Source organism: Rutidosis leptorrhynchoides, chromosome 2 (assembly GCF_046630445.1).
Source record: "Rutidosis leptorrhynchoides isolate AG116_Rl617_1_P2 chromosome 2, CSIRO_AGI_Rlap_v1, whole genome shotgun sequence".
In the NCBI taxonomy this organism is placed as follows: Eukaryota; Viridiplantae; Streptophyta; class Magnoliopsida; order Asterales; family Asteraceae; genus Rutidosis; species Rutidosis leptorrhynchoides.
Genome location: NC_092334.1, coordinates 548,202,258 through 548,224,262, shown reverse-complemented (window position 1 = coordinate 548,224,262; position 22,005 = coordinate 548,202,258). Strand labels below are relative to the sequence as shown.

Sequence of the window (22,005 nt, the reverse complement as noted above, 5' to 3'; positions counted from 1 at the left end):
TTAACATGACTTCTGGTAAGGTCCCTAATTGGTATATTCATCCTGAATTTATGCTAACTAAATTATATTAAGTCAGACATTTAGAATTCTTACGAACAATGATTCGTGAGCCAGATCCATCAAGGAGGGTATTGTCCAATGGGTTCCACATCACAGGATAAGTTATGGTACTACATGTAGGTACACTTCAAGAAACATTCTGCAAAGAACCATGAAAAACGAAACATCAATTATTGTGTCTAGCATATTCATCTAGCATACTTTTAATTTTGATACAACAAAAAGGTAAATATATGTATGAGCTGAATATAAGGACTATTAGAAGTTTAAATAAGCAAGGTACATACATCAATACAAGCACCTTAAACCCATCTTCAAGACAATCAAGTAACTAACAGCAATACAAGTGACAAACATAATAGAACTTACCAAGCGAATGGCACATAAGATCATATTCTCCTGCATATAAATTAGGTAACTAACAGCAAAACAAGTGACTAACATGTAAGATGTCATGTAGATCATCACTCACACCGATTCAGTTGGACGCCTAATATCAATTTAATTAAACACATTTTAATAACATAATATCAACTAGTGCTCCTTACAGTGTGTCTAATACTTTAATTATGACTTATATAGCTATTTATGTCTATGCCAATACCACTCGTAAAGAAGCCAATTGATCTTTCATGGCTAATAAGCATACTTTAAAAAAAATATGAACCAGCTACACACATTTATTTATATATATATATATATATATATATATATATATATATATATATAAATTGTGGTAAATGATTTCAACATTTAATTGGTCCATACCATTCGTTAATAGTAACCCCCATTTTCTTCCATTTTGGCTATCCATCTCTGCCTTTCTACCTTCATTCCAGACCCTTCCATCCTCTTCTACCTTTCCTCTCAAAGATATCTTCTTCGACCTCTCTTGTGATTCTCCATGTCTCTGTAAACTCTCCACCTCCACCGCCATTCTCCATCTCAGCTCTCTCACTCACCTCCATCGCGCTATTATTCTTCCAGAGATTGTTCCCTAAAACGCCTGAGGTGACCGCTGCTACCGTGTCCTCCTCCACCGTCGCCGCTGATGTCACAACAGATACCATTTTCCGTCATCCGCCTCACTTTTTTTTGTCGGCTCCTGTTTTTTCTGAAATTGATAAAGTAAGATTCTTTGTTTCACTTTCATTTAGGGATCTATTGTTACTTTGATTTCGGAAACCTAAATCGTATTATTGTTAGGGTTTTTTGTTGTTTAAAAGATTTAAACAAATTACATGAATGAAATTGGTGTATCTGTCTTCAAAATCACTAATTTTTGTGATTCCTTTTTTGTTATTTACAGTTGGTTTTTGACATGTATAAATGATAGTAAGCGAAATTGATTGCTAGGTTTTTTTTTTTTTTTTTTTGAAGCATAGTTGTGATTTTTATTATTTATCAAAGCAATTGTGCAACTCTGGGCTACATAGGTATAAAAACCCTTTTTCTTTTATTCAAGGTGTTGCTTTATTGTGCAACTCTGGGCAACATAGGTATAAAAACCCTTTTTCTTTTATTCAAGGTGTTGCTTTAGGATGAAGGATATTATAGTTTGTCCAAGTTGTGAATATAAACAAAAATAGAACATAGATTTCTCATTCGGGTTGGGTTTGTAGTTTTAACCTGCAAATCCAACCCAAATTGTCACCTTTAGACATGTGATACTTTATATAAATTTGCTTTTTGCAGATACCGACCATCCAAATTTAAAACGTTTGGTCCAAATGTTTGTGATGATCTTAGGAATGCTGTTATAACCTTTAGACCTAATAGTAACTTTATTTTAGAATCATACTTTATAGTTACTAATGATAATGAAGTTTCTGGTGGTGGTAAGGATATGGGATGACGAGGATAAGAAATTTATCAATTGACATTTTCATAAATGGGGAGTGCTAATAATAATGAGACTAGAATGTAGTACCCTTATGAAATTCTTTGTAGAATGTTGTGGGTTTTTTTAAACGTTATTGTGTTTAATTTTACAGGTGGGTGTTGCGCTTTGCTGTTGTGGCTTACTTCTTTACCTGTGATTAACGACATTGTACAGTAAGTTTCTTTCATTTTGGTTAAAACTCGAAATATGTCTGTTTATTTTGGTAGAGCTGATTTGTTACGACATTAAGAATGTGAAGTTTAGTCTAATATTTTTGACAACATACACAAATGGCCAAGATTATTGAGATGATACATTAAGTTGCGTTTGTTAAATTGTTTTGTTTGTTTCACTAATCTCAGGCAAATGATGCATAACTTAGTACCATGGCTTCTAAACAGGTGAAGTAGATGTCGTTTTGCCATTTCTAAATGTTATATTGTATAAATTGATATATTGATGAATACAACATGCTTTTTGATATGTATAGTTTCAAATTAAACGGTTTTTTTTTTAAATCCCTCACCTTAATCGCATCTTTGTGAAGACAGTGCACGTTTTTTAAATACCTGACCTGAATTTGTAGTTAACTGCAGCTGGCCAGCTGATGTCGATATATAAAGCGCGTTAACGATTGAATTGCTATGTGAGCTACTTTTTTGTTATGTTTTTTTTTTCTTTTCTTTTAGTTAATAGTTTCTATATATGTTGTTGATTTTTTTGGTTAATGGTAGCAGTTTATCATTGTGTTGTTTGGTTATATATGTTCACAAGTTTCAGCTAATACTCTGCAAATACGTGCACCAGCAATTCCAAAACGTCACAGCAGATTGAACAACCTAAAGATACTGCGGTCTCAGCCATAGAACAACCACAAAAATCAGCCATTTTTAGACTTCTAAAAATGTACGTAAAACTTTTTTCAATACACTTTTTTCAATATGCACGGGTTTGTGATGTTTTATCAAAAGCAAAAAAAAAAAAAACTTAGTCTAACTATTGATATTGATTTTATATTTATAGTTATATATTTATATCTATATTTGTTAGTTTTATATTGTAAGTTGTTAGTTATTCGATATTTAAAGTTTTCAGTTTTATTTTTATATTTATATTTATTTATTTTTATATGTATATTTGATAAAGTTGCTAACCTTTTCAAATCTTATGTTGAATGTTTAAGTTTTGATAAGGATTACGAATTACATGTACGATTAGTGGGATTCCTTTACATAGATTAATGGTCGTGGAAGCTATCAAGATGTTGCAGAGCAAGGTGGTACTCTTTTTTACTTGACATTGAAGTAAAATTTGCTTCGAGTAAACCGTAAAGTTGACAAAACGTGTGACGTTTTGGAAATGAAGAGGGTGACACGAGTAAAGCGTCATTTTCTCAATACTACGGTATTTCTTATTTTGCATTATGTGTTTTTTATTTCATACTTTATAACATTTGATGGATTGTTGTATGGTTGAATCTTCTCCTGTGTGATACTTCGGATAAAAGAGAATTTATGTTCAACTTAAACTGTCTGTTATTTGGTTGCAAATTCCACTTGAAATTCGCAGGTGCGTTTTACTTTTCAATTTTAGTTAAAAGTATGATTAAATTGTCAACTTTGTAAATGAATGCGTTGTGTTCAACATTTGCAAGCACTTTTGCAAAAAAATTAGCAAAAACGAATATTTCCACTAAACTCATCAACAAAATTACCAAAAAACAAAGACCAAAAATCCCGCAGCAACGCGCAGTCCACATACCTAGTTTCAAAACAAACCACGGAGTATAATATTTGCCAAAAAAATTTATTCTTCCAAATTTCCATACCAAATGTTGAAATGCCATGTTGCTTAGAGGCACAAAGTACTATATTATTCCTAAAAAATCGAAACTTAAACTTATGAATCGAGAGGTGTGTTGATGATAATCAAATCGCACCTAATAACCACAACAAAAACACTAATAACTTCATCCGATCGAGATAAACTTTGTGAAAACATGGTTAAAATATTAAATCAATAAAACTCCATGGTTAGGGCAAACTCCGATTATAATCAAACATTTGGATAAGTAATTCCAATGCATTATTCTGGAACCCATAACCGAAATAGAAAATGCATAACAACGAAACAGAACATTCATCAAAAACTAACTTGATCAAAATTACTCAAACATGGCGCCTCCACCACAAGCAGTTAAACACCACCTCCACCACACGCAAGACGGTAAAAATAACTTCGTAATGTGGTGGCATCATCATCAAATGTAGTATCTCTAGCGAAAAGGTAAAGAAATATGCAGAGGTGATGTATCTGAGAAGAGCACAACAGTGTAGAGAAAAAGACGGTGTTTTGTTGTTGTTTTAATTTACAATTGTTATTTTGGAGGAAGTATAGTTAGGGTTTGATGACTGTCATGAAGTATTTAACAGAGGGTGAAGTTGAAAAGTTAGTCTAGGAACTACACAATATCTCCTTTCAAACAAAGCGTGGTTAATGCAACATGAGAAATCGAGAAAGTTGTCTAGGAAATAGATCAGATACTAACAATAAAAAATTTTACAGTATTAATTTCACGAGGTCCCATATTTTTTACAGGTTGCCTCAATATAATAAAAATTAAAAACAAAAATAATAGTAGATAATAGGTATTAATTAAATTATTTAATTGAATTTATAGTTGCTGACATCATCAAATTATAAAAACTCATTCTCATAATTTGTCACGTCATCCATAGTGATTTCAGCGACATCGTGTTGGAAATTTAGTGTAATTGAAGGATTTAATCTACACTTGTAAACGGGTTAGGAGGTACGGAGTGTACACCCATTAAGTGATAGATTGCCCGGACCCGAAAGTGGTTTTTCATTATCACAAATTTGAGTGATTACGGAAGTATTATTCCTGCACTAGGTGAAACATCTCCATCGTGGAATAATACTTATTTTTGGGTGCCTATAAATAAGGACTATCATTTATGAGAATAAGATATACGAAAAACACCTTAATACTCTTATGCAAAAGAGTTCTTGTTTACTGCCAATAACAAGAACTAATCTCTGTCTTATCCCAAAGTGATATTCGTGTAACCCAGGCAATAAGGGTCGAATAATTACTTTCGGAAAGTGATACCACGATTCAGTGATTTATCCGGCTATCGATTATTTTACCCTACACGAAATTTCAATAAAACCTCCAACAATCGAAAGTAATTATTTGTTATAATCGATGGCGGCTACGATGAAACACATGACGGCGAATTTCTCCAAACTTGATAAGTTTGAGGGAATTGATTTTAGGAGATGGCAAAAGAAGATGCACTTCTTTCTGAGCAGCATGAGTGTGGTGTACGTACTCAGCACACCAATTCCTGAAGATCATGGTGATGATGCTACCGTTGAACAAATTCGGAAAAGGTGCAAGTGGGAGAACGATGACTACATCGCTAGAGGTTTAATCCTCAATGGTATGGCTGATTCCCTTTTTGATATTTACCTAAATATTGAATCTGCTAAAGAACTATGGGACTGTTTAGAAACCAAGTATATGTCTGAGGATGCTTCTAGTAAAAAGTTCCTTGTGAGTAATTTTAATAATTACAAGATGGTCGATTCTAGACCGGTCTTGGAACAATACAATGAGCTCATTCGTATACTTGGTCAATTCACACAACATAAGATGAACATGGATGAGTCTATTCAAGTCTCAAGCATAATTGATAAACTACCTCCATCTTGGAAAGAATTTAAACATTCTTTGAAACATAAGAAGGAGGAGTTAACTCTTGTTGAGTTGGGTAGTCATCTTTTTTATTGAGGAATCCCTCAAGTTGCAGGATAATGACAAGCCAAAGAGCAACGAAGTTGCTGGTACGTCTGTTGTCAATATGGTGGAACATAAAAAGTTCACTAGTAATAATGACAAAAAAGGGAAAACGTAAACATCAAGGTAATAACAAAGTTGATCCTAATAAGAAGTCTAAATTGACTTGTTGGAAGTGTGGTAAATCTGAACACTTGAAGAGGGATTGCAAGGTTATTTTTGGCACTAACAATGCTAAGGGATCTAGCACAAATGGTTCGGGAAATGGTTCGAACAACCAAGCCCCAAAAGGTCAGAATATATTTAATAATTCAATTGAGAATTATTATGTTTCGTATATATCTGAGATTTGTTTTGTGCAGGATGATGATGTTGCGTGGTGGGTTGACTCTGGAGCTACTATTCATGTATGTAAGGATAGATGTTGGTTTAAGACTTACGAGTCGGTGACTGATGGATCAATTCTTCATATGGGAAATGAGTCAACAACCTCTATTCATGGACGTGATCGTGTGGATTTAAGTTTTAGTTCTGGAAAGATTGTTTCTTTGTTTAATGTTTTGCATGTACCACAAATTAGAAAAAATTTGGTTTCAAGTAGTATGTTGAATAATTGTGGTTACAAGCAAGTTATTGAATCTGACAAGTTTGTTCTATCTAAAAATGGTTTATTTGTTGGATTTGGTTATTTGAGTAATGGAATGTTTAGACTAAACATTGAACATGTAAGTGTTGATATTGCTTGTATGTCTACTACTAGCATAAATAATTATATTCTTTGGCATGCTAGACTAGGACATGTACACTTTAAAAGAATGCAAGATATGTCTAAAGATGGATTAATACCGGCCTTTGATATGAACAATGAAAAATGTAAAACGTGTATGTTGACAAAGATCACTAAGAAACCTTTTCAAAATATACATCGTGATACTGAGATTTTAGAATTAATACATAGTGATTTATGTGATTTGCATGCTACTCCTACTTTAGGGAACAAGAAATATTTTGTAACTTTTATTGATGATGCTTCTAGGTTTTGCTATGTTTATTTGTTACATACTAAAGATGAAGCATTAGATAAATTTAAAATATTTAAAACTGAAGTAGAATTACAACAAAAGGCTTTGATTAAAAGACTTAGAACAGATAGGGGAGGTGAATACATTGACCAATCGTATTTCCAATCCGTTGGTATTATCCATGAGACCACAGCTCCTTATACTCCACAACAAAATGGTATATCTGAAAGGAAGAATAGGGTCCTTAAGGAAATGGTTAATTCCATGTTATCCTATTCGGGTTTAAGTGAAGGATTTTGGGGGGAAGCTATGTTAACAGCTTGTTATTTGCTTAATAGAGTTCGTAACAAAAGAAACAAGATTACACCTTATGAACTTTGGAATAAAAGGAAACCTAACTTGAATTATCTTCGGGTATGGGGCTGTAGGGCGGTTGTAAGACTACCTGATCCCAAGAAGAAAAGTTTAGGTGAAAGAGGTATAGATTGCATATTTGTTGGATATGTTGAACATTCCAAGGCATATAGGTTCTATGTAATAGAGCCTAATGAGTTTGTCTCAATCAATTCTGTGATTGATTCAAGGGATGCAATCTTTGATGAAAATCGATTTTCATCTATACCTAGACCAAAGGATATGATTCCAAGTAACAATGGAATCAATAAGGATTGTAATGATGAAGTCTCTAAAAAGGCTGTTGATCAGTCACTTGAGCTTCGAAAAAGCAAAAGAAAAAGGAAACCTAAATCATTTGGACCAGATTTTCAACTATACTTAGTTGAAGGTTCTAGGGATGATGTTTCTACCCAATATTCGTATTGTTTCAATGTTGATGATGATCTTAAAACATATGATGAAGCAATGAGGTCTCAGGATGTTGCATTCTGGAAAGAGGCAATTAATGATGAGATAGATTCTATCATGGGCAATAACACTTGGGTGTTAGCTGATCTACCTCCTGGTTGCAAACCATTGGGTTGCAAATGGATTTTCAAAAAGAAGATGAAGGTGGATGGAACTATTGAAAAGTTCAAGGCAAGGTTAGTCATTCAAGGCTTTAGACAAAAGTCTGGAATTGACTATTTTGATACTTATGCTCCCGTGGCACGTATCACTACCATTAGACTGCTGATTGCTTTGGCTACGATTCACAATCTAGTTATTCACCAGATGGATGTGAAGACAGCATTCTTGAATGGTGAATTGGATGAGGAGGTTTATATGAACCAACCTCAGGGCTTTGTCATGCCAGGAAATGAAGGCAAGGTGTGCAAACTTGTGAAATCCTTATATGGTTTGAAACAAGCACCTAAGCAATGGCATCAAAAGTTTGATGAAGTGATTTTATCTAGTGGTTTTAAATTAAACCAAGCAGATAAATGTGTATATAGTAAATTTGATGATTCTGGTAAAGGAGTTATAATTTGTCTATATGTTGATGACATGTTAATCTTTGGGACTGACCAAAGTCAGGTTGATTTAACAAAAGAATTTTTGTCATCAAAATTCTCCATGAAAGATATGGGGGAGGCTGACGTTATCCTTGGCATTAGGATCAAACGTGAAAGCAAAGGAATTTCGATTTGTCAATCTCATTATATTGAGAAGGTGTTGAAAAAGTTCAATTGCTTTGAATGTAATCCTGTGAGTACCCCTGTTGATCCAAGTGAGAAGCTTATGCCTAATCAAGGTGAAGCTGTATCACAACTTGAGTATTCTCAGGTGATTAGCTGTTTGATGTACGCCATGACTTGTAGAAGGCCGGATATTGCTTTTGCTGTGAGAAAACTGAGTAGATATACTAGTAATCCTATGGACTATAGTTTATCTTATAATGGGTTTCCTTCGGTAATAGAAGGATATTCTGATGCGAGTTGGATAACCAATATTGAAGATCATTCTTCAACGAGTGGTTGGGTGTTCTTGCTTGGGGGAGGTGCTATTTCATGGGCTTCTAAGAAGCAGACATGTATTACCAACTCAACGATGGAATCTGAGTTTGTTGCTTTAGCTGCTGCTGGTAAAGAAGCAGAATGGCTTAGAAACTTGATCCATGAGATACCATTATGGCCTAAACCTATAGCACCCATGTCTATCCATTGTGATAGTGCTGCGACATTGGCAAAGGCTTATAGCCAGATGTACAATGGAAAGTCTAGACACTTAGGTGTCAGACATAGCATGATTCGTGAACTCATCATGAATGGGGTGATTTCTATAGTGTTCGTGAGGTCACAACAGAATTTAGCTGATCACTTGACGAAGGGATTGGCAAGAGACTTGGTGAACAAGTCTGCTGTGGGGATGGGTTTAAAGTCCACATAAATTTCTAATTATAAGATACCCAATTCCCTTCTGATGAAAATTAGAAGTTGAATTCAATGTAGAAGGCTTATACTTAGAAATTTGGAGTACAAAATTTTGTATCATCCCAAGGTAAGGTATGTACTCGGACCTGTTGAAGGTGAGGATGAAGTTTAGCTTCTTAATGGTTTATTTGAAAAAGTGCAATAGCAGGTGCATGACTGAAATGAACTACCTATGTGAATGTGAAGTTTTGCCGCTTCAACAAAGCTTGGACTTTTGCTTTAGATACATTCATGAATGGATATGGACACATGGCTTGTAAAGTGTCAGGATAGCTTTAGAGTATTTGAAAACTTATGTGTATGTTATTTTCAATTATTCAAATGGGTTGAAGGGTTCAATTCTTAGAACACCCCGATTCTCGAATATTTGGAATGTGTAATGTACTAAGGTGAAAATTCAATCTTCAAGATATTTTCATTTATGCATAAGTTTTTGTTTTAATTTGTTTAATTCTCATGAAACGAATTGCACTAAATTGGGGAGGATTGTTGGAAATTTAGTGTAATTGAGGGATTTAATCTACACTTGTAAACGGGTTAGGAGGTACGGAGTGTACACCCATTAAGTGATAGATTGCCCGGACCCGAAAGTGGTTTTCCATTATCACAAATTTGAGTGATTATGGAAGTATTATTCCTGCACTAGGTGAAACATCTCCATCGTGGAATAATACTTATTTTTGGGTGCCTATAAATAAGGACTATCATTTATGAGAATAAGATATACAAAAAACACCTTAATACTCTTATGCAAAAGAGTTCTTGTTTACTGCCAATAACAAGAACTAATCTCTGTCTTATCCCAAAGTGATATTCGTGTAACCCAGGCAATAAGGGTCGAATAATTACTTTCGGAAAGTGATACCACGATTCAGTGATTTATCCGGCTATCGATTATTTTACCCTACACGAAATTTAAATAAAACCTCCAACACATCATCAATTTATATATAAGTAAGATGACACGATAACATTCACTTACGATCTTTTCTAATTATCATTAAGCACTTGTGATACCTTATAATGATCGTAGCCCTAGCTCCCCAACCTTATCCTTATACTATAATAACATCATCCTTGATTTACTAGTTTTACAACTAATACTGTATGTTTATACTTGATGGAAATGATGATGCGATGATTTAAATGAAAGAAAGGCACTATGTATTTATACTAACTTTAAGTAGGTGAATAAGCATTCTATAAGTTGTTGACATTCAAGTCTTAATGCAAGTACTAGTGGCGGAACTTGACCCCGACTCAAGATGTGGCGAAACTAATCGAAGGGGGTAAACACTAAAAAAACCCTTATTTTTTTGTAATTTTTTTTTTTAGTGTAACAATTTTTTCCCCGAAATCGAGCGGGGGCGGATACCCCTTTTTGTCCTATATATGTTACGCCCCTTAATGCAAACATGACTTTCAACTTTGTAAATCTTTACATAGAAGCAATGATAGTAAGAACCTTAGTCATCCATTCACATAACTCAAAAGATGATTCATGTATTATCCACATTTCTACTTAGTGTACACTCATTCCGAATACACTACACGCATGAATTTTTATTTTTATATATAGTATTTATATGACAATACTAACTCATATTTTTATATATAGTATTTATAAAGGAAGGTCAATTTTAGATGGTTTTCTCGTTCTTGACGAAGCTGTGGCTGATTTGAAGCGTAGGAAAAGTAAGAGTTTTATTTTTAAAGTCGATTTCGAAAAAGCTTTTGATAGTGTTAATTGGGTTTATTTGCTCGATTTATTGAAATTGATGGGGTTTGGAGACAAATGGGTAAAATGGATTGAGGCGTGTTTCAAGTCTGCAACTGTTTCAATTCTTGTAAATGGTTCTCCCACTTCGGAGTTCACACTAGAGAAGGGCATTAGACAAGGGGATCCGCTTTCTCCGTACTTGTTCATTATAGTCGGTGAAGGGCTGAATTTTCTGGCCAAGTCTGCTTGTAACCAAGGTTTTATCAAAGGTGTTGAAATCGGGGCGGATAAGATTCTTCTCTCACACTTGCAATACACGGATGATACAATATTCATCGGAAAGTGGTGTAAGAGGAATGTTAGTAATGTGATGAAATTGCTTGAATGCTTTGAACGTTCCTCGGGCTTAAAAGTCAACGCGTCGAAAAGTGTACTTTATGGAATTGGGGCCTCAAATGAAGAAACGGAGATGGTAGCTTCAAGGTGGGGCTGCTCAACTGGTACACTCTCATTCAAATACTTAGGGCTACCGGTATGGCAAAAAATGAATAAACTTAATGATTGGAAACCCGTCGTTGATAAAATCCAAAAAAGGCTTGCGAATTGGAAGTGTAGGTCTATGTCGTTCGGTGGAAGGTTAACACCTCTCAAATCGGCCCTCTCAAGCTTACCGTTGTACTTCTCACTCTTCCGGGCTCCTTCATGTGTCATCAATCTCCTCGAGAGTATGAGACGTAAAGTTCTTTTGGGGCGGGTCGGGTGACGTTAAAAAAATGGCTTGGGTTAAGTGGGAAGATATCCTTGTTCCTTACGAGTCGGGGGGGGGGGGGGGGGGGTGTGGTTAAATATTGGCTTGTTAAAAGCTAAGAACTTAGCTTTAACTTGAAAATGATGGTGGTGTTTTAGGGTCGAACGCGATGCTTTATGGGTTAATATAATCAAAAGTATTTACGGGCGGGAAGGTGGGTTGGGTGTTGCTTCACAGCTGTCTTCTAACTCTGCTTGGTCTCATATAATAAATTTGGGCTCCACTTTTAGCAATATTGGTATAATGCTAAATCAGTGTTTTGTGAAAGAAATTGGGGACGGTTCTAACACTCTATTTTGGGAAGATCTTTGGTGCGGTAATCAACATTTCAGGGACAGGTTCTCAAGATTGTATCAGCTCGAGTCCAGGAAACAAGCTTCTGTAGGTGAAAGAATTTGTAGGTCAGATTCGGGGATAACCTTCTCATGGCAATGGGTGAGGGAACCCTTTGGAAGATCCCAATCTGACCTTGAACATCTCGTGACTGCAATTTCGTCGATAACTTTCAGCTCCGCCGAACAAGATCGGTGGAAATGGCTAATGAATAGTAGTGGGTCCTTCAAATGCTGCTCGATGGCCAATCTAATTGATGAAAAAATACTCCATAACTCGTTCCAGCCTCATCCTACTGTTAAAAATAATTTAGTTCCGAGAAAAATCGAAATCTTTGCTTGGAGAACTTGCAGGAAAAGGCTACCAACCCGAGTGGAACTCGATAAAAAATCAATCGATCTTCACACGGTAAGGTGCCCTATGTGCGACGATGACTTGGAATCGGTAGAACACGCTATTGTTTTTTGTAAAAATGCTATGGAAGTATGGACTCGTGTATTCCAATGGTGGCGGTTAGGGAACGTTTCTACCCTATCTATAGTCGAGGTTTTCGACAACTCTCCATACTCCCATTCGGATATTAGCGCTAGGCTATGGCAATCGGTTAAGTGGGTGCGCTTACATAATATGGAAAAGCTGAAATCACAAAGTCTTCGGTAAAAAGCACTCACTTAGTCCGGTAATCTTAAGTGAAATTCAATGTAAAAGTTTCGAATGGATAAGCAAACGATCAAAGAAGCTTAGTATCGATTGGTTGCAATGGCTCAATGATATCGGGCAAAGAGTCACGTTTTTACTCCCAATATTGAGCCCTAAAAACTATAAAGTTCCAAACTTTATCGCAAAAATAATCGCTTTGTCAGTTGATTTTGTAGATTAAGTAATTACAAAGGCGATGCAAGAAGAATAAAGTAAAACGGAGCTAAAACGAAGAATCTAGAGCGAAAACGGTGAAAGACAAGAAAACGAGTTACGATCCAGGAAATCATGCTGACCTGGCAAGCCAAACGGCCTGCCAAACGGCTTGCCAGGCTCAAAAATGGCCTGCTATACGGCTTCAGCAAATGGGCCAAGCAAACGGCCTGCCTCAGCAAATGGGCTGGCCAAACGGCCTGCCAAACGGGTTGCCAAACGGCCTACCAGCCGTCTGTAGGCAAATTTCAAGTCTATTTAAAGGGCTTTCTCCATCAATTTCAAGACACACTCAATTTGTAATTCATTTCATATTTTCAAGCTTTTAGTTAGTTTTTAGTAGTAGTTAGCTTAGCATTTATTTTCCGGAGGATATTCCGGCGAGTCCCTGCGATCTCGGGCAGATTTCTTCAGCCTTTTCAGGTTTTTATCCGAAACGCTTGTCTTTTGTATTAAACATGTGTTCTTACTTTTTATGTTTAATAATGCGTTCCGATATTACCATGATAGCTTAACTAATCTGTATGTTGCCATGATAAAAGTTTGGATTAGCGTAATTATGTTAATTTAGTACGGTTACTGTTATAATGCTGAACTAGGAAGTCTGATAGATTTGTGTGCTAGCATCTTAAGGATTGACCAACCTAGGTTGTGATCAGGACTTGTCCACCTATATGAAATTAGCTACTTCATAGGATTAAGACCCCTGATTATACTGTATCTGAAGATTCTATGAACTCGGTATGGCCGGAGTTCCCGAGAGGCATTTAATGCGCTTTTACGACACATAACTTAGGAATTGAGACATGAATGACCTGGTATGCCTATTGACTGTTCCGAAGAGACCTCTTAGGAGCTGTTAAGATCTAGTTAGTGCCTACACTGTGTGACCCAAGCCTGTTGCATGTTCTTGTTTGATTGTTGCCTTAGGTCTTAGTCATATCAACTGTTTAGGTATTCATTAGGTTTCTATCTGCTTTACTACCAGTATATTAACTGTGATGCTGTATAATGCTTAAATTGCTATGATCTCATTAGTATGATGGAATGGTTGTTAGTTTTCATTTAAGGTTTTGCCAACTTAAACCGACGGACTCTTTTCGTTTGCGATCAGTGTTCAAACAACACGGCACGTTGTTATTCAGTTACCTAAACTGATAACGAGGGTTAGGATTAGAGCTTAACTCACTAACAAACCTAGTGCTTTACTAAGGATAACCTCCGAGGTATTGTTACCTTTCAATTATACGACCAAGTGACATACTTCTCACTGCTCAAAGAGAACTCCGAGAGTTCAGAGACAAGTAGGTCTGTGTAATTGGCTCATCCAACCAGATCTACATCATCCCAAGCATAGTTTTAACATAAGCATAATTACCTTTTCCTAACCCAATACTGATATCTTGATCAACATTTCCCTGATCTGCATACTCCGGATATCCTTCCACTTTATTTACTTTTCTGCATTTAGGACCTCTAGCTAAAATCAACTACTATCTTTTATCCAGGTAATTTAACTAAAATACAATTATCCATTTGATCTTTAATTCGTCAATCAGCAACAAATACGACACTAGGTTAACTTACACCTTCTACACCTTAGAAAGTAAAAGTAAATTTAGGCCCCGCAAAATATAAATAAACAAAACCACTGCGTGCTACCTTGATCAACCGAATTAGACGTCCTGCGACCTTACGACACCGCACGAATAAAACCGTCCGTTTTGGCCATATCCTTAGTAGCATATCAAGTTTTCTGGCGCCGCTGCCGGGGATCGAATATTTTGATCGAGAAAGATTTTAAACAGACAAAGTATTGTTTGGTGGTGTCTAAGAAAGACAATTATACACGGACTTGGTTGTTGGATTTTTCGAACAGTCTCCAATTATATTGGAACCAAAAGGATCCTGCCTCTCCGTAGTCGGCCTGGCCACCTAGATACAAGTAATCTGTGAGAAGTCCTATCAGTTAAGATATCCAATCTGGTTAGCGACCGAATTTCAAGAATAATTGTTATTTTTTTAAATTATCGATCCTTTTAGTAAATTAACATTTTCTAAAAGTTACTTTTAAGTCTTTTTAAACAGAAAATCATAAAAATGGAACAACAAAACACCCTTGCTTCTATGCATAAGTCATGCTTAGAAGAAAGAGGAGGACCAATCACCTTAGGAATCGAAAGAATTCCTGAAATCAGTTCACACATGATTAAACTAGTCAGTATGATCTGTAAATTTCAAGGATTACCGACTGACGATCCAAACTTTCACATAAACAAATTTATCAGTCTGGTTGACTCTTTTAAGAAGGAAGCAAACGAGAAAAACCTTTTGAAACTTCATATTTTCCAATATTCTCTGTCTTCACACGCTTTAGCATGGTTTGATGGTCTTAACCTGAATTCAATACACTCATGGGAAGAATTAACCACTAAATTTTTGAACAAATTTTATCCACTTCCCTGCAAACCTGTTTAAGAAATGATATCGCCAACTTTTCTCAAAAAGAAAACGAGTCATTGTGTTTAGCATGGAATAGAGTAAAAGTAATGCTTAAAAGATGTCCGAATCACTCGTTAAGTCAGAAAGACATAATCTGCACGCTTTACAATGGTTTGACCAAGGATGATAAGTCTCTCCTAGACATGGCCTCGCAAGGAAATTTCATGTCATGCACAGCAGACGAAGCATGTGATCTCTTGGACACAATAGCTGCACAGCAGGAGGATTGGAACAATGAAGCTGCTGAGAAGGATGACGTCTTCACTCATACGGTACAAATGCTGAAAACCAGGTTACAAGATCTCACCCTCACTCTTCAAGGTTTATCAAATCCTAAAAGTACCGATGCTACTAGAACCAATCTAAGGTATCCTTACCCTAGATGGGCACATAAACAACAGAATATCTCGGACTTTAATATACTCCTCCCGTTGCACAAACCTGCTACCCTCTCTAAAGAAGCTTTAGTTGAATTTATGAAAAAGCAGTACACTATAAACCTTCAAGTCATAGAATGTCAGAATAAGTTCGACACTTTGATAAAGACTTTTGAAGAATTAATCATTAATTTTCAGCTTACACTTAAACGTTTAACCGCTAAAGCTGAATTAGAGAGTAGTGAGTTTGATGCCCTAGTAATTACTAGAGGAGTGAAGGAAACAAATGTTAATATACCCATACAAAATTTTTTCGATAAGGAACATGTGCCAATTGACCCAGTTGTCAATCCACCGGAACCTATCTCTCCTAAGGCCCCGGAAATTATTCCGCGCGCCCGCATATCTTTCCCAGGTAGGCTTAGGAAGGAAAAACAAGAAGCGCAATTCGCTAAGTATTGGGATATTATTAAGAATTTACATTTGAATGTGCGACTAGTAGATGCTTTAGTAGAAATGCCAAACTGCGTTAAATTTTTCAAAGAATTGCTTTCAGACAAAGAGAGATTAAGAGAGATAGTTAGCTTGCCCTTAAGTGAAGAATGCTCATTAGTGTTACAACATGGAATTCCCCCTAAGTTAGGAGATACAGAAAGATTTACGGTACCTTGCTACCTGCAAGATGTCCAAATTAGCAATGTGTTAGCAGACTTAGGAGCCAGTGTAAACCTAATGCCCTATTCGTTATTCAAAAAGCTAGGATTAAATGACTTAAGGCCCACCAGAATGACTATCCAACTCGCGGACAGATCAGTTAAGATTCCTCGGGGAATAGCTGAAGATGTCCTAGTCAGAGTGGATAAGTTCGCATTTCCCGTCGATTTCGTCATTATGGATATTGAGGAAGACACGAAGGTCCCACTCATACTTGGCAGACCATTCCTAAATACTGCCAAGGCCGTAATCGATGTTCACGACAAATCATTGAAACTAAGAGTTGAAAGTGAGGAAGTCACATTTAATGTCGATCGACTCATGAGCCACCCCGGCGAAGAAGATATCAATCTCTCTTATTCTTTTCAAGAACTCGTCAATGAATACCTGGAAGAGACTATGGCTATATGTAGTCAAGATCAAATTTCTAAGGATCTGTTCTTTATACCTCCTAAAGGAAATCTCGACAACCATTCAACCATAGACCTTAGTCAACACATATCTCCCCTCTCTGAAAGTAACTTTCTTGGCAAGACTATTCAAATAGCACCGCTAAGACAAGGCATTCCTTTACCTCTACTAAGGAGAAGACCGAATGAAGAAACAGATTTCATTCCGGTATATCAGGAACCCCAGTCAAAAGAGGACTGTGAGGAGTTTCCTGAACCAACCTTCGAAACTAAAGAAGACGTTTCTGAAGAGGAAGTATTAAGAAGGACAATTTCCAGAAATGAAGAACAGATAGCATCAGTGACCGCTACTAATGATGAAGAATCAGAATTCCATGAGAGGTATGACTCGTTAGACAGAGCGGAAATAGCAAGAATGAAGCCATCTATCGAGGAGCCTCCAGAATTGGAATTGAAGAAGTTACCCGACAATCTGGAGTATGCATTCTTAGAAGAAGAGTCGCAACTCCCTGTAATCATCTCGAAAGACCTCACGCCACAAGAGAAGGCAAAATTGATTCAAGTTTTGAAATCACATAAGAAGGCAATTGCTTGGAAGATTTCCGACATAAAAGGAATCAGTCCCAATTATTGCACTCATAAGATCTTTATGGAAGACGATTTCAAACCATCAGTTCAGAGGCAAAGAAGGGTCAATCCTATGATTCAAGAAGTCGTCAAGAAAGAAGTAATCAAACTTCTGGACGTCGATATGATCTATCCTAATATCTAAAACCTCAACATACGCTCGAAAAACACGATAATTGTTATATATTACTTCTTCGAGCTTTTCCCGCAAAATAAAAACATTTATCACAAAGTGACTTTATTAAATGTTCATATTTTCATCCAATCTATAATGTTCGTGAACAAAGTTTTTTCAAAAAACGAAAAAAAAAATAATTTCAATTGAAAAAGAAATTATAAAAATAATGTTCGTGAGAAATTTTACACGCAATACCCCCAAATATAACTCAAGCCCTAACTGATTGAAAAAGAAATTATAAAACTAACCTTATTACAATTTCAATTGCAATTTAGAGAAAAGGGAGCTGGAGAATGAGATTGAGCAACCCAGAATGATTCTTCATACAGTCATTGTAATGGTGTTCGTTGGTACCGTCACGGCTTCCAGAGAAAACCATTGAGTAGAAGCGGTGATGCTGGTGCGATGTCGAGAGATGGGGTTTTTGGTAGCGATGGTGTTGGAGGTGGAGGCGCTACCGGCTGGCAGTCACGATAGAGATCTGGGAGCGATGAAGGTGATAAATGTAGAAGGTGGTTGGGTTGGTGAGGATTCTAGATATAGTGGAAAATGTGAGTTACACTAATTGCCTGTAAGTCATTGATGAAGATGGACATGGATGGTTCGATGGAGATGATATTAGTTGTTTGATTTGAGGATAGAGAGAGGAAGGTTCTAGGAGATGTGGATAGGATGGGAAGGAGGGTTTTTTTTTATGTACATGTGAGATGTCGTTTGGATAACTGAAATGGCAAAAAACTACCAAAAATCCTATGAGATTTAGGATATAAAAGGGAGGGAGGAAGGTTCTAGGAGATGCGGAGAGGATGGGAAGGAGGGTTTTTTTTTTATGTGCAGGTGAGATGTCGTTTGGATAACTGAAATGGCAAAAAACGACCAAAAATCCCATGCATTTAGGATATAAAAGGATAAATTTTGAGATGTCACATATAGGTTGGCTAAACTTAGTATCCATAGTCAGACTACAATGGTCGTATTATAGGAAACTTGATTTGTGATAAATGTTATAACAAAAGCGTTATTCTAGCCATGTCTATCGCTATACTTTTAGGCAGTGTTGTAAATCTCTCGAGATCTCCCCGAGATCTCCCTCGAGATCTCGTTTTTAGAAGGCAACCGAGACGAGATGTTCATCTCCCGAGATTTCTCGGTCAACGAGGTCAAACTTAGTCAAAGTCACGATTTCTCGATTTTTCTTGCTAATTTGTAAGATTTTCTTGTAAAATTCGTAATTTCTAAAAATTTTCTCGCTCATTTCTCGGATATTTTTGTAAAATCTCATCAAAAGGTATATAAATATACATATATTTATGTTTTTATGTATATAAGTCAACGTAAGTGAACGTCCGAGATCTCTCCGAGATTATTCCGAGATGTCGAGATCTCCCTAAAAAAGTCCAAACGAGAACTCTCCGAGATCCGAATTCTCCAACCTTGCTTTTAGGTCAAGAGAAGTGTATACGATCCTACTCAGCGAACGACTTATGTGACAACCCGTAAATTTCCGAACAAATTTAAACTTGACCTTTATATGTTTCCGACACGATAAGCAAAGTTTGTTAAGTTAAATCTCAAGAATTTTAAACTGTGTTCATACATTCATTTAACCTCGACCAAATCCCGATGATTCACGAACTATTTTATAATCGGATATGAATATATATATGTATATATGTATATGTTATAACTTGAAAACGTTAACAAAGTATTAGACGTATAATACCTTACATGAACGTATTTGTTTCAAAATATATTTAAAATATTTATCAGCGAAATTAAAAGATAATATCAAATGATTGAATTATTAGATACATTGAATTATGATTACGAGTCTCTGTTGAGAGGTCCACATGGATTTGAGAAATCTTCCCATTTTAACAATATTCGGAAGATAGTAAAGTGATTTACAAGTAAGAACAAATATGTCAATTAATAGAAATTAGACAAAAGTTAGTGGAAGACCAAATTACATATTAATCAATTAATTTAGTTTTAGATTAGACAAAAGTTAGTGGAAGACCAAATTACATTATAATATAATATAATATAATATATATAATTTATATATATATATATATATATATATATATATATATATATATATATATATATATATATATATATATATATATATATATATTATATTCATGTGCATAGTTTATAACACCCCGCCAAATTACCATCTGACGGCGCATTAATCCAGGTCTCACAGTTAACAGTTACGCCCTCTATATGAGACGTTTAAAGCAATCGCATTTAATTTTATTCAAAAATTAACTTTCAAAAACATAAGTCAATAATCCCAAAATAGAAACACTGTTGTGATCGTAACCACAATCTAACAGTATTTAAATAGTATAAAAGTTTTAAATGAGAAAGTAAATAATGTTCTTTAAAATCAAATGCTGACTCCACGGCCAGTCATGCAGCAAACACAGCGGAAGCATACCTCTTAAGGACCTGAGAATAACAACACGCAAAAACAGATCAACAAATAATGTTGGTGAATCTACAGGTTTAAAGTAATGTAACAGTATCTGAAAAACAGTTATCAGAAAAATAGTTTAGTTTCCTTGACCATGAGATTCTATCATTTGCATAAACCGAGCACCTGAATACTAGCAATGACCCGAGTATAGAAGCCACTATACCCGCCTTACCTCGTAAAATGTTATACACTTGTTCAAATGTATTTAATGTTCAAAGTAAATGCACCACAGTTTTTATAGCAGGTGAGGTTGTCAACCTAACGGATCCGTCCATCTAAATTGTGCTTACACCGATGGTATTAAAAGTATTCAAGCTAGAGGCTTTTTGAACAAACTCAAAATGCATATGTGTAGTACTCATGTCAATACAAAGTATTTGAAAACGTAAATATAACAGCGTGTATTCTCATCCCTGAAAACATGTAAAAAGCGAGACTGTAGACTCACCTTTGAATAAAGCTCGAAATGAAAAGTGAACAATTAACTTGTACGGTTTATAGCCGAGTAATGCAACCTAAGCAATAGAACACATAATCCAAATAAAAAAAAAGTTAACAACACATACTGTAAAAGACATACCCTGAAAAGTAGATGATCTGGGAACAAAAACCGGATCAATCGGATTAAAATAAGAAGATGAAGAATGAACCCTTTATTTGTCAGCACCACAGAACCACCGTAGCAGCTGCCGGCGGCATCAACACTACCGTATAGAAAATTCCGAGCTGTCATGGTAATATATAACACCACCACCCACTAAACAACTTTATCTCTTCAACATTTAATCAACTACATATAAATATTTCTGGGTTCTTAAAATTTTTGAAATTTTTAACTGAATATGAATAAGATGAGTATTTTAAATCTTTGTGTCGGAATAAGCTTGTGATGATGATTTCGGTGATATGAGAAGTATGGGAACACCTGCTCACATCCATCAAGAAACTCAGGAAAGTGACACCTGTTGGGTTTCTAATTTTATGGTGGAATTATTTTGTGAAAATTAATGTGTAGATTGAAGGTGAGTTTTAATAGTTGGGATTTTATAAATCAACACCATCACAAATTATATGGTTTGATTATGAAGACGGCTGTTCAGGTTTGTAAATCGATGATGATGAATGGATGAAAATGAAAATCTTTTATGTAATAGAAGGATCAATGAAATTAGGATTTGCAAACATGAGGGATCAATTATGTAAATGTCTAAAACTGAAATTGAAGTGACCTGAAAGATTACATGCTATAACATGTTAAATACATACAATAGAACAATTTAAATAGTTGAATGCATACAATACAATAAGAGATTTGAAAGTTGAATGTATACAATAGGAATTTGGTGAAGTTCGATGCATTTTCAAATAATTTTTCCTATAAAATATTAGTAGAAACTAGATCCGGATCGGCCCGCGCGATGCGACGGGGCCTTCCGGGATGAATATTCGTAGACATTGATTTCTATTCGTAATACCTAATGATGTTATACGCAAAATGGATATTACATAACTTATATTACTCGATCATACGTTGTATGTAGGGTACATTTAATTTTTTTGAACATATTAGACATACTAAAGTATTACAAATAGTTGCTAAAGTGTATGAAGAACACACTTTCAAAAAGAATGGAGTACCTTATATTTAGTCTTACATGTAGTTTCTAACCTGCAACATGTACAAAGTTGCTAGGTCTTGCACGTCGTTAGTATTCTGTTCTAGCTGGAAAACAACACAAATAGATGCCAACATTTATGTTAGTGTACGAATGACGAATCA

The 22,005-nt window shown here is 35.6% G+C and overlaps 1 protein-coding gene across 1 annotated transcript; it reads left to right on the top strand.

The window, feature by feature from the left end:
- Window positions 1–5,996: 5,996 nt before the first annotated feature.
- Window positions 5,997–12,677, top strand: LOC139889675 (uncharacterized). Its single transcript, XM_071872612.1, has 4 exons — window positions 5,997–6,056; window positions 6,128–6,411; window positions 10,775–11,635; window positions 11,783–12,677. Exons 1-4 carry the CDS (start codon window positions 5,997–5,999, stop codon window positions 12,675–12,677), a joined length of 2,100 nt encoding a protein of 699 aa, XP_071728713.1.
- Window positions 12,678–22,005: the final 9,328 nt, after the last annotated feature.

Excerpts from the sequence above, each read along its gene's own strand:
- LOC139889675 (XM_071872612.1), top strand. The coding sequence starts at position 5,997 with ATGCTAAGGGATCTAGCACAAATGGTTCGGGAAATGGTTCGAACAACC. Across the intron at positions 6,057-6,127 it reads GAACAACCAAGCCCCAAAAG|GATGATGATGTTGCGTGGTG; the intron begins GTCAGAATATAT and ends TGTTTTGTGCAG. Across the intron at positions 6,412-10,774 it reads CAAGTTATTGAATCTGACAA|TATTTATAAAGGAAGGTCAA; the intron begins GTTTGTTCTATC and ends TTTTATATATAG.